Source organism: Camelus bactrianus, chromosome 4 (genome assembly GCF_048773025.1).
Source record: "Camelus bactrianus isolate YW-2024 breed Bactrian camel chromosome 4, ASM4877302v1, whole genome shotgun sequence".
In the NCBI taxonomy this organism is placed as follows: Eukaryota; Metazoa; Chordata; class Mammalia; order Artiodactyla; family Camelidae; genus Camelus; species Camelus bactrianus.
The window spans coordinates 35,397,340-35,411,003 of NC_133542.1; the positions used below are offsets into that span (position 1 = coordinate 35,397,340).

Here is a 13,664-nt window from a genome sequence, read left to right on the forward strand (position 1 = left end):
CTGCTTTCTATTAGATTGGTCTCTAAAAATAATATCCTATTTGCTGGTTTGAAGGCTACATTTCTAATTTTTTTTCTTTTAATTGCCAGTAGTCAGGCTTTTAGTGTGCATCAGAATCCCCTAAAGGGCTTGTTAAAACACAGATTACTAGGCCCACCCCCAGAGTTTCAGTAGATCTGGGGTGGCATCCAAGTATTGGCATTTCTTATAAGTTCCCAGATAATGTTAATGCTGCCCCTCTGGAAATCACACCTCAATAGTCCAGCAGCAATTGGTGGTTACCACGAAGTAAATATTAGCACCCATACCCAATAACTGTTAGTTGACTTGCTAGTTACTTTGGAATTCTTTTACTTATTGAATTCTCTACTTTCCCGCTAGCTAAACCATGTGTTAAAATATTTAGATTTTCTTGTACCCAATATTTTTAGGTGTGCAATTCTCAGAAGTGTTTTTTGACCATCTAATCCCATAATATTGCCAGGAACAAAAGGACTTTAATTTCTCATAGGATAATAATTTTTCCCCCCTGTTCTGAGCGCCAAACAGAGAGAAACTTTCTTGCAAGTTTCCCTGGTCTCATGGCTGGAGTTTCTTTGGTCTCTTTTATATGGAGGTATATAGCCTTTACAGACTCCTGACTATAAGTAGAAGTTTAGCTGTGTGCCTTCTATGAACACAAGGCCATGCCCCCTGCCTTTGATAGGCAGTTCAACTCCAGCTTTGAGCCTTAGGACATCAGCTTATGGCTTCCCATTCTGAGTATCCTTTCATTTCTAGCACCACAGGGTTTCCCTTTTGAGTTTGGCTGTGCTTGTAGACTTTGGGAAGGGAGGATGTATTTCATCCAGCATTTCTATGTGCTTACTGGGGTGGAGGTTGGGGAAGCTATGCAATCTCAGTCCACCTGGTTGTCTTCTCTTATCTTTTCAGTTGTCATCTAGCAGAGAACACATGGCATAGGGTCAAAAAGGTTTGGGAGGCAGAAAGTGAGTGGAAAAGAGAACCCCAAAGGTCTGGAATGCACCTGAGCTTAGAGACTTAGGGTTGGCAGCGTATTGTTAGTACAGAAGAATAGTAGGTGGTGCAGAATTTCAAGTAATTAAAGGAAGGGCATTCTGGTAGTGGTAGGTAATGCTATAAATGAGGGCTTGGAATTTTTAAATTTTTAAATTTTTTTAGAACTAATCTTCCCTGAAATGTTTTTATTTCATATAAAGTATATACTACGAAATTTAAAATATTTTTCTTTTGGAGTCATTCTTTTCTTAACTATTGCCTTACCCTTCTTAGGTATACATTGACAACATATGCTGAAGAATATGCTCCACCATATGAATATCAGCCACTTGTGAGTATAAGAGCTGAAAAGCCATATTCTAATATTTATTAAAATGATTCTTTACATCTAATGTAAATAGTCAAGCTTGAGAAGAAAGGACAAATTGCTGAGATTTATTATGTTTTATATTTATTTAGAGAGATTAACTTTTGTGGGAGTCAATGGAATATTTTATGATTATAATTTATTTGGGGAATTAGTTTATAGATATCAGGGAGAAAATATTGCATTGTCCAAAATACTTTCTTCCTCATCTTGTTTTATTGACCTGCTCTCTAAATTCAGTTTATCTTGAATAAAAACCTACCTTTCTATTCATTTGTATTGCATCAGCACATGAAAATAGTGGTTTAATTTAGCTCTGGGAAATATGTATGTTGATAAAACATGTCCAGTTTACAGCTTCAATATACTTGTACTTAAAAAATTATACAATGAAAACAAAACAAGGCTGCTTCCTATTACTCGGGTTCTGAAAGTCTTAACCAGTGCAATAGATAAGAGACTTAATTATTGAAAAACAAGGAAAAAAGTATTTATTTACAGATAGTATGATTATCTTCTCAGGAGAACCAACATGTTAAAATGAGAAGTAATTAGAATGAATAAGACCATTTAGTAAGGTGACTGAATACAGAATAAGTATATCAAAGATAGTATCTTTCCTTAATATTAATAACTGCTTAGTAAACTGTAAAAGAAAAAGCATAAAAATTACTATAGCAACACAAATTTAAAATACTTTACTGAGTAAAATTCCAGATCAAATAAAGATCAATAAAGAAGATGTAGTAGTTTGTCTTCAAAGATGTTGGACAGGCCACTTCTCCGGCAAGAGGTGAATGTTCCTTCATCTTTTGAATCTGGTCTGTCCAGTGACAAATTTGAAGAATAGAACATGGCAAAAGTAGCCCCATGCCAAATCTAGGCTAGCTTTACGAAGACTGCTTCTAACTCTTGGAGCCCTGAACCACTATGCAGGAAATCTAGTCTACTCTGCTGGAGGGAGAGGCCATGAGGAGGAACACTGATGAGCTTAACTTATGAGTGAAGGAGCCATCTTGGACATCCAGCCTAGTGAGCCTGGACTGCAGGTCCAAGTGCCAAATGACTGAAAACCATAAGAGATTCCAAGAAGACAATAATAAATTATAATTTGAAGGCATTAAGTTTTTTTAAAAAATAAATATACACCCAAATGTAACAGAGAGAATTTTCCAATACAAGGAAATAACTACCATTTGAGGGGACTGGAAAACTAAATTATAAATTAAATTTATAAATTTAATATAATTACAATAAAAATCCCAATAGATTTTGTTTCTATCAGAACTCAAAGATTCTAAGAATTATTTGAAAATATAAACAGATGAGAATAATCAAAAGCTTTTTTGAAACAGTGGCATAAACAGTTTAGGGAAATAAAGGATTCATGGTACTACCTTCATCATATGTTGTACTCATTTCTTTTTTCTCATTAAAAAAGAAAAGCATTCAAGCTAAAAAAAAAAAAGGAAAATCGAGAGCCAAGGGTTTTTGCTTTTGAAAACCTTGTTCTATTTTAATAAGTGAGAAGTTTAAATTTAAGTAAATAAAGGCATATAAGATATTTACGTGGAAAAAAAGCATTCAAGCCATTAAAAAATCAAATATGATAGCTTATAGATTAATATGCTTAATATATAAAGTACTCAGACCTATTGGCAGGAAAAATGTTAAAAACTCTAGGGAAATGAGCAAAGGCCATATAAAGACAATTCACAAGCAGGAAATTATTATTGTTAACTAGCTGATAAATATAGGGAAAATCCCAATTTACGTATAATAAAATATATGAATTAAAACCGTAACCTTTTTGCTAATAAAATTGGCAATACTTTAAAAAATGATAATACTCAGTGGAGTGAAGATGGCGTGAAATGGCTACTTTTTTCTATTGCCAGAAATATTGTAAATTGTTTTAGTCTTTCTGAAAAGGAATTTGGCTATATGAATCAAAATACTATTTGATCTAATAATTCTCCTAAGAAGTTTCCCCAAAGAAAAATAATTCAAACTAGAGATAAAATTTATATCCAGAGATACTCATGACTGAATTATTTATTATGGCAAAACTTGGAAAGTACCTAGCGTTTTAACATAAGGTGTAGTACTGTAGGGGTTCAGAATGAGCCTCCCCAAAATGTGTTACTCCTACATGAGGAGTATTTTGAGCTAAAAGCAATTGAGACTCTGTGGGTTCAAGATAAACTGCTGCCTTTCCCTTATCTACCTAGAAGAATTTAAATTGGGAACTTTTTCCCAGGAAAAAAAAGTTATTACTGGAGATATATTTTAGCTAAGTGGCCTCATCTATATGGCAAGACAAACGTCTAATTGCCAAATATCTGCTCTTCTTACCGTTCTGTGAACCCTCCTATCCTTGGAAGCCCCAGGCCCCTATCCCATTCCTTAGCTCAGTCTGATATATATACCTCATTTTACCTTTCTGTCTTTAAACCTCTTGTGTATATGGGGGTTCCTGTATGTATGAAATTAAATTAGATTTTCTCTGGTTATCTGTCTCATATCAATTTAATTCTTTAATTCTAGCCAGAAGAACCTAGAAGTGTGAAGTCTTTTTCCTCTCTGACAATACTTATTAATAAGTCATAATCACATGATGAGATACGTTATAGCCTTTGTAAAGTCCATGGATAGTTCTTAGTGTTTTGCTAAATCTTCTTACTTAAGGTCAAGAAAAACATTAAGATACAAAATTGTATGTATATTTTATCTAAACTGTAAAAATATAGAGGGAAAAAAAACCCTGAAGAAACTGTCAAAATGCTAGTGAAGTTGCTCATTGAATGGTAAAAGTCTAGGTGATTTTCTTAATCTTTATACTTTTTAGCATTTTCCAATGCAGCAAGCATGGTGGCTTATAATCAGAAAAACCACAAAGAAACAAATATATTTTAAAAATGCAATTCAGGCTCATTTCCTCATATACATGGATTTGGCTCCATCTCTGAACAAAAGGAAGTTGCAGGACACATAATTAAAAACTCACAAAATTCAAAGGACTAATTTCCCCATAGGCATATATATAAAAATGTGTCATGCATTCTCAGGGTGCATAAATCTTTAGCTATTGTGTTATATATTCATACTTTTTACTTTTTCAGCATTATTTCTAGTATTTCTCATATTGCCTGTTTCCACATTAACAGCACAGCATTCAGTATGCAATGGCAGTTGTTCGGCTTACATTTAGAGTTTTATTCATCCACTTTTAAGTTCCACGCCAAAATAATTGACTTTGCACTAAAAAATGTTTTAGCACTACTTCTAGCACCCCAATTTAATGAATACTTGCATTACATTGTTATAGAGTACAAAAATATTTTAAATTATAATGACAGTAAATGGTTTAATAACAGCAGAATAGTGACTGAACTCTTAGAAGTTACCATGCACATAAACAAATGTGTGATTCGTAAAATACTGACAAAGAAGGAGAATACTTTTTACTTGCTAGAGACTTCACTATGTGGCCTTAGCATAAATACAGTTCACCATTCACTCAGGCTACCACCATTACAATCATGCAATTCCTGAAGAAATCTTGAAATATTTGGATTCATATTATTTAAAATTTTGTGCATGAATTGAGACTTTATAAATTTTTATATTATGGTCTCTTATATTTGCTTAATTCATATTTGCATAAAGTAGGATAGCATTATAAGTAGTCTAAAGGGAATCCAAATTATCCCCCCCATAGCTCTAGACATGAATGAATAAATACAGAATATTAGGAAGTTATGAAATCATTTCCAAGGAGAGAAATGAAAGAGAATGGCAAGCTATGTCTTCAAAACTCCACCTCTTAAAGCTGGGTGCTTATTTTGGCCCACCGCAATTTTGGTGAAAGATACCTTCTCTTAAATTCTTCCCTATCCTTCTCCCAAAGAACAAAAATAAAGGAAAAGTTTCAGAGAAATTGTATTAGAAGATTGGTCTAAGGCTGGCTGTTTGTAGGGTATGTGAGCCTTTGGGACAAAGGAGAAGTGAGCTGAGGATAATGGTGAAGAGTCAACTGAACATAATCAGGCTGAGTAAGGAAAATAATTAGTTCAGGCATGGACTAGCAAATGCAGGAAGTTGAAAGGTCCAGGGAATTTTCAAAAAAAAAAGAACAAGCATAGCAGTAGTGAGTAGGCCTGAGATAGCTAGAAGTATTAGAGGTAATAAGCAAAGGAGATGTCCTGGAATTTATTGGAATTTCAGATGTAGAACAACTCTGGGGAATGACAGATTTCAGGATGTGGCATGAGAATGAGTTTCTATAATGGAATCCAAGCCATTGACTTGAAAAGGTGAAAAAATGGTAAGCCAGAGTGTTGGCTAGAGTCTAAATACAGGTGTTGGAAGTCAGCCTACAAGATAGCAGGAAAGAAAGGTAGGGCCAAAGACTGAGTCAAATGACCAGTCCCTCAGGGGGAGCACCTTAGAGGTTAATGGCTCCTCCCAGCCCTGCAACTGGTTTGGAATAAAGTGTGACTTTTGCCAAATTTTTATCCAGAAAATTAAGGCTGAACTTTACTTTAATTAGGTAATGTTTCAGGGTCCATGATGTGTCTTCATGACTTTTATTTTAGTACTACTTTCTTTGTACTGCATCTTAATGTATCTACTATTTATTTTTTCTTTTTTGTCCTGTTAAGGTTCTGATTCAGTATCTACTAACAAAAGGTTCTGATTCAGTATCTACTAACAAAAGAATAATGGCCATTTGCTGAATATGCTTGTTTATCTTATTATGTGCTATTGACTGAAATGAAATGAGAGAGAGTTTAGATTCTTCTGCAAATGAGGTAGTGGTGGAGGGTGGAACTGGAGAAGAAGGAAGGGGTCATATGATTGTACCTAGTATTTTTTAACTGGTGTCAAGATGTTCCAAAATGCTGCTACTAGTTAACCGTAGAAACAGCCCTTTATTGCTTGGGTTCAGAAGGATATGGTGGCCTTCTTTGACCTAAATTCATGCCTAAAAGATCTCACTGTGTACTGCACATATGTATGCTGACCTTATACATGTACACATAAGCATGATTTTGTAGCTTATAGGCAAACAGTTCTGATTCTAAATCTCATGACATTCTACCAGCACTAAGACCCCTGCTTCAACCATAGGATCTGCTGGCAGTTGCTCTATAGCTCCACAGGGCTTTCCCAGCTTCCCTCATTGATCTGTATTTAGATAGAGATAGATAGATACATGGGTAAGTTAGATAGTCCATCATAGTCTGTCTCTGTCATCTCTCTCCTTCTGCCTGTCTTCTATTGGTTCTGATTCTCTGGGGACTCTGATTCTCACTGATACAGACAGAAAGATCTTTATGAGCTCTCTGACTCTCAGATTCTATGATTTGATTCTCATTGATTGTTTCTCAATTGTTTCTCTAGTTATTTATTTATGACCAAGTAATCTTTTTGATTAAGGATCTTGGCAGACATTTAATTCAAGTCTACTTGAAAATTAGGAATAAATATCTTAACTCCCACTCACCTCATGTATCACCAACAGTTGAGAAATTTTGGGCTGTTTCTCTGGAAATTCAGGTTCTCAGTTATTTTTTAGTGTTATATCCTTTCAGTGGAAAGAACCCTATTTCCTCTGCTAGTATACCTTCATCTCATATTGCTTTCTGAAATTAAGTAACCATGACCTCGTTTTGTTTCTGGATTAAGTCACAAAAGCTAAGTTCTACCTCAGAGAATTTGAGATTGTGGGAGATTTTATTTTCTTCCTTTTGATTATTTTTAATTTTTATGGTGAACGTATTTGACTTTTCTAAAGAAGAAAAAGCAAAGAAAAAATTGAAAAATCGAGAACCCTGGACCTCATATTTATACGTAACCATACCATTATAAATATAAAACAGTGGCAGATATCCTCAGAGTGAGGAATAAGAAAATGATATTTATTTTTTATATTAAAATGATAGGACCAATCAAACTTTGTGCATAAGAAAGAAAAATGTGTCAGTAACTAAGGTTTAATAGTGTATTATTTAGTTTTTGGTCCTGGCCATTACTAGAGTTTGAGCGATATTAATCTTTAAAAGTCAGCTTATTTTGTGATGTGATTGTCTGTAGAGATCTCTATATTTTTCTTTGTGATGACTGGATTCATTAATGATATAGATGTTTATACTTATATTCACAGCCTACACTTTCTTGTACTTCCCATGACTATTTTTCTTTAGTTGAATACTTGTATTTGTTACAAATGCTCTTCCTTGTAAAATTTTATCAGATAAAAAGAGATAGTAAAGGTTTCTTAAATACGTAATATATATTACATAGATATATATATATATATATATATATCTCCAACTAATTACAGGTTCTTTATAGCTGCCTTTGCCAATTACTCTTATTCTGTAATGAAATCATTGGGGGAAAAATATCCAATAGAAATCAAATCATTTTAAAAATAGTGAAGGAAATAAATGAAGGGATCTGTCTAAGATGCATATCCCCTTGTGATCCCCAGGGTTGGTAAAGTAGATTTGTCTGTAAGGGAATTGTTCTCTTATATCCTTTGTCACTCTGCATGTGTTCTTATAAGACAACTTTATTAGGGGAAGGCAGGCCTTCAGTCAAGTCACATAAGTGGGAAAGAAGTTTATACATGATGTACACTGAAAATAATTAAAATATCACAGCAATCTTCTTTAATATCTATTTTCGTTCCATCCAATGTGACATTCAAATAAATAAGCTTGTTGCCTCAATACCTTTTAAAGTGTAAATGGAGTACCCCAAATGAGGATGCTTATAGGCATGCTAGAGAAGAATGATCTTTGCTGTATGAATGCCAGGTGGTTAATAGCTATCTGTAATGGTGGATACAAGGTTAGTTCGCAGTTACTGATTTGGCCAGGAAACATAACCCATTATGTATTTTTATGGATGATCTATCTGGATGAATTGAGACTGTTTTCAAATTATCTTATAATATTAAATTAGGGAGAGTTACTGGTGTTCCAGAAGGCAGGCCTAAAACTGAAAATCACCTTGATAAATAAAGTATGAAAAAAAAAATGATGAAATCAGATAAGAATAAGTGTGACCACAGAACAGACCCTTGAAATATCAGGAAAATTGGGTAAGGACTGGGTATATGGTTGACTAAGAAACAGCAATGTCATTTTCTTTTGAAAAAAGATTCAAGAGATAATGGTGCTCAGAGGCTATGGGAATGGGGGTGGGAAGAGGATGGGAATCTAAGAGTTGGGTACTCATCACTTATTGTTACACTGATACATTTTACTGATATAAAGGGTAAAATCATGTTCTATTTGTCTTTCAAAATGAAGGAAGGTCAACTGGGGGCTCAGGAGGACCCTTCTGTAATATCCTAACCTGTTTTTCTATGATTTGTTACAAAGAAGGAAGAGAAAGAGGAGTAAAGGAAGAAGAAACCTTTATTAACCTTAACACAGATCTTTCCAATAGTGATTCTTGCTGGATCTTTAGTGGTTCCTGTTTCTACAGGGCCTATTGGTCCTCAGTATTCCTTTTTCTGACACTCTTTTTATCTACTATCAGGATGTTTCATTCAACTTCCTCAACCCTTCCCTGAAACAGCATGCTCAAAGATAACAAGAGATTGATTCTTACTATTGGTTGTGTTATGTCAGGTCTTGCCCTCTATAATGCTTCTTAGGAAGTGAGTAATTGTTGGCTACAATTCTTCACCCTTCCACTCTTCAGAATCTAGGACATTCCAACACTCTCTCCATACCTCTTCTTCTCTGTCTTTCATAGTTCCTTTATGGACCCAGCCACGAGTGTCCCCAAGATTTGGGTCACAGAACCCTGCTGCTCTCATTTTATACAATCTCAGAGAATTCATCCACTCCCATGGCTCTATAACCATCACTTTTTTGAGGTAAATTATTTTTATATAATTTCAAACTTACAAGAAAGTTACAAGAATAGTACAAAGAGCTCCCATCTTTAGCTAGAGTCGTCAATTATTTACCATTTGAGAGTAGGCTTGAGACTTTGTGCCCTTTTACCTCTAAATAGTTCAGTGCATATTTCTTAATAACAAGGACACATAGCTATGGTAAAATTTTCAACCTTGGGAAAATCGATACAGTATCATTATATAAGCCACAGTCCATATTCAGATATAGTCCCTGATCCCAGTAATGTTCTTTATAGCTGTTTTCCCGAGCCAGTGATCACTGCTCTGCTTAGGGCCCTGACCTTTCTCCAGGCCACCTGTCCCACAGCAGTACCTTTCAGATAAACATTTTGTACAGATGTCATCTCTAAAAATATCTAAAAAGTGAATCATCTTTTCTCCCTTAAAACAACTCCCCCCCATCTCCGTATCTTTCCTATTCTTTTTAGTTTTGTTAGAATTCTCCCAGCTGTCCAGGTTTGAAGTTATGGAACATAACTGGTTTTTTATTCCCAATTAAGCTAGTAATTCTTCTTGTGAAATGTCTCCTCCAGTCTGGCTATGCATAAGCCATTGTGCTCTGATGCCTACCTATTCCACAATTCAGACAAATTCTTTCAGTTACCCTCATCTACCTGGAGGGTTCAGAAAAAGCTTGCAGTGATTGTCCTATCTTACGTGAACTTTGTCAGAACTCAGGGTCTGTGTGGCACCAGCATAGTGGATCAGCCAATAATGTATGATAATTCACAAATCTGTTTCTATACACCATTTCTAAACACTTCTTCCCACCCCTACTAAACAGATGTTGAACAACCATTTAAATATTATGTTAGGGTGTTAGAAATATAATAACTATCTGTGCCTCAGACATGCAGAGGAAATATGTCTAACTGATTGCTGGCCTTCTTCCTGAGCCCATCACCAGTGGGAAAACACTGACTCTTCAATTCATGTAAAAATTAGTCTGATTCCATACTTTAAATAGTTCCTATAGGAAATATTTAATCATCCTTGAAAAAACTCTCACTTTCTCAGAGATCCTCTCCTAGCCCCTGTTTGTAGGAAAGAGCTAACATAGCGGGACTGAGGCTGTCACCTGTTAAAAGGTCTGCTTGCAAGATTGGCTTTTGGTTGGCATCTAGAGATAAGAATTCCCTAAGAAGAGTTGCTCACTGTGTCTAAATTGTTTGTGCAAACAATGTGGCTTATGTTGAACACCTGTTTTCCTTCTGGGAGTCTGGAATTTCATTATGTGCTAGGCAGAGGGTGCCTATGTGACCAGCTCCCAAGAAAAATCTTGGCCTTGGAGTCTCTAATGAGCTTCCCCAGTAGACAGTATTTCACAACTCATGGCTGTGGGAATTAAGCGCCTCCTGTGTGACAGACTGGGAGAGGTCTCTGAGTCTCAGAAGCTTGCACCTAGTTTCCTGTGGCTATTAGCCCTTATGCCTTTTCCCTTTGCTGATTTTGCTTTGAATCCGTTTGCTGTAATAAATTCCAGCCACAAGTATTCTAAGTGAAGTGGGCTGGAAAGAGAAAGAAAAATGCCATATGATATCACTTACATGTGGAATCTAAAAAACAAAAAGAACACAAACTACTTATTATTTATAACTTAGATGATTGATTTCTTGAATATGTGTAAGCACATTTGACTGTTCTTTATGATTGGATTCCTGCATTCTGTTGATTCTTATTTTGTGGTTGGCTTTATTCCTTTGGTAACTATGTAAGTTTAAAAAGCTAAAGCTCTAATCTGTTCTTAGAAACAATGATCAATACATATATGTAAACCAAAAAATGTGCAGTATATTGTATATATGTATTTACATGCAATATAATATATATGTGCAGTCAAACTGTAATAATTCTACCTAGTAAAACTGAAGAAGAAAAAAAATAATAGCCACAAGTACAATTTCATTTTGAGTCTGGTGAGTTCTCCTAGCAAGTCATTGAATTTAGGGGTGGATTCACCCTATTTTTATCCCTGTGGCAGATTATTTTCCCCAAATGGTTGCAACACATGCTGCCATCCCATATGCTCTTACAATGTGATTTTGACACCCTTCACATTGAGAGGCAGAGTCCACGTTACCACCCCTAGAACCTGGGTGAACTATGACTATGATGGAGGTGGTGCTGTGTGACTTCTGAGGTTAGGTGATAAGAAGCAATGCAGCTTCCTTCTGGTTCTCTGTACCATCTTTATTCTCAGAACCCAGCCACCATGCTGTTAGAAAGCCCATGCAGGCACAAAGAGAGGACCTGTGTAGTTGTTCCATCAACAGTCCTAGCTGAAGTCCCAGCAGACAGTGAGCATTAACTACCAGTTGGAATGAGAAATGTTTCCACTGCAGTACTTGAGTCACTCTCAGCTTTCAAGTCTGAGCTGAGGCCCCAGACATTATGAAACAAAGAGATGCTGTCTTAGCTATACCTTTCCAAATTCCTGACCCAAAGATTCTGGAAATGACTACTGTTTTATACTGCTACATACGGGCTGGCCAGTTATGCAGCAATAGAGACTGCATCTCTTGCCAAGATGACATCCAGGTGTATGGAAAGAGGGATGCAGCTTAGCATCCCAATGCCAGAGGAGAAGAGCGGGGGTTTTTTTATGGTGTCCTCTGCCTATTCTGGTCTCCAGGATGATATCCCTAGTCCAGATGGTTGCTCTTTTCCTTGCTGGCATAAATGGCTGTAGTCTGTGGATGTTGTTAACTGTCAGTCTTTTTCTATTTCTCACTCTTTTTCTCTGGGCTTGATTGGAGCCCTCATGGCATGTTTGAGATGACTCTGTCTCATTTCTACTCCTGTAGATACTGTTGACCCCACAAAGCCTTCCCATTAAGTCCCAGCTCCAATGCTCAGCTCTGCAGCTGAGAGTTGAATCCCCTCTGCAGACTTGCAACTTCTTCGGGATCTTATTTATGCCACAGGACACCAAATGTGGCTCAGGATTGATGATTCTCAGAGCCCCCCTCTGCCTAACTATACTGCTCTACCAGTTTGGGTTTGACTGTGCCCCAGGCAAATGAAAAGACAGCCTGAGAGTTGGTCTGTTTCGAGTTCTCATGCGAGATGGGGGTCAGGAGACCCCTTATTCCTTTCAGCCATTATTCTCATTTATCTAATGCACTTCTCTCTGTCCAGGTCAGTGGGACTCAGTCTGATTTAAGTCTAGAGATGGGAAAATTGGGAGCTATGTTGACTATTTCAGCTGTCCTGCTTCCCTTTTCCCTTATTTTCTCCTTCCTACAGTGCCCCAGACTTCTTCCCTATCTTCCTCGTCTCCATTCCAACTCTTGTTTAAGCCTTAATGGCAAAGGATGTTTTTTCTACATGCTTGGAGAAATCTATGATCTGAGTCTTCCAGGTGTGATCATTGATATCTTAAAATCCTCCAGCGTGTGAATTGGATTGTAAGGCTGTTTTCTTTTGGAAAAACTGTATTTTGCATTAGAAGGTGATAATGACTTTGCTCTTTGGTTGCCACTTTTTTCTGAAACAAATTTTGATCTCCTCCTGAATAAATGGGTGGTTATACACACTGTCAGGTGAAAACTACTAATAATTTTGAAATGATTACCCCCTCCCTATATACTTGATTTAAGAGGTGCACCAAATTACTTGCTTGTCCAAAACTCCCACCATCTTAGTTTGGCTTTGGGTGTGAGATGCAGTCAATATTAAGACCCTTTAAGGTGGTTCTTGATGAAGCTGCTTTTTTCTATTCTATTTTGTGCCTTTTGCATTAAATTTTGAAAAACGTCCTTTGTTCTGCTTCCTTATAATAATTATACCCTCCTGGCTCCTAATTGTTCTTATTTTTTAAAACCTTCTTTATTCACCTATTCTATGGTTGTATCCTTCTAATTCCTAAGTGTATGCTTAGGCACAAATTTACTATTCGCCTTTCCTCCTACTTTTTTTATATGCCCAGCTCTCTTGTTTTTGACCCATTTCCTTGCTCTGACTCTCAATACCTCGGTGTTCCGATATTGCAGGTTATTCAGGTATATAATAGGATGCTTTTAGTAAGTTGTACAAAAACCAACTCAAACCAGATTAGGCAGTAAAAGCAATTTATTGGCTCATATTTTTTGAAAAGTCTGGCTTCAGGAAAGGATTGATACAGCACTGTCATTGTACTTTTCACTAACTCTCAAATCTGCATTTTATGGTGTTGGTTTCATGCTATACTGATTATAGGCAGACTGCCAACAGCAACCTGGGCTAGATGCTTTCTTATTTATGTCCAGTAATGAGAAAAGAGCATTTTCTCCCCAAGCCATTGAACAGACATCTCAGGCTTTAAGCTGTTTGGACAAACTCAAGTCACATGCCTAA

General features: G+C 36.2%; 1 protein-coding gene across 7 annotated transcripts in view; it reads left to right on the plus strand.

Annotated features, from left to right (window-relative positions):
- CFAP95 (cilia and flagella associated protein 95) overlaps positions 1–13,664 on the plus strand; it is a 222,589-nt gene that overhangs the window by 93,980 nt on the left and 114,945 nt on the right. For 6 of the 7 annotated variants that reach the window (XR_006724145.2, XM_045515100.2, XM_074361685.1 and 3 more), the window contains one exon: positions 1,294–1,351. Coding sequence is in view for 6 of the 7 variants with exons in the window: in XM_045515100.2 (XP_045371056.1) it covers positions 1,294–1,351 (58 nt within the window). In the remaining variant the exon portion in view is untranslated. Of the gene's footprint in view, positions 1–1,293; positions 1,352–9,163; positions 9,279–13,664 lie in introns of those variants that run through there. The other variant, XM_045515097.2, reaches the window with a different exon arrangement.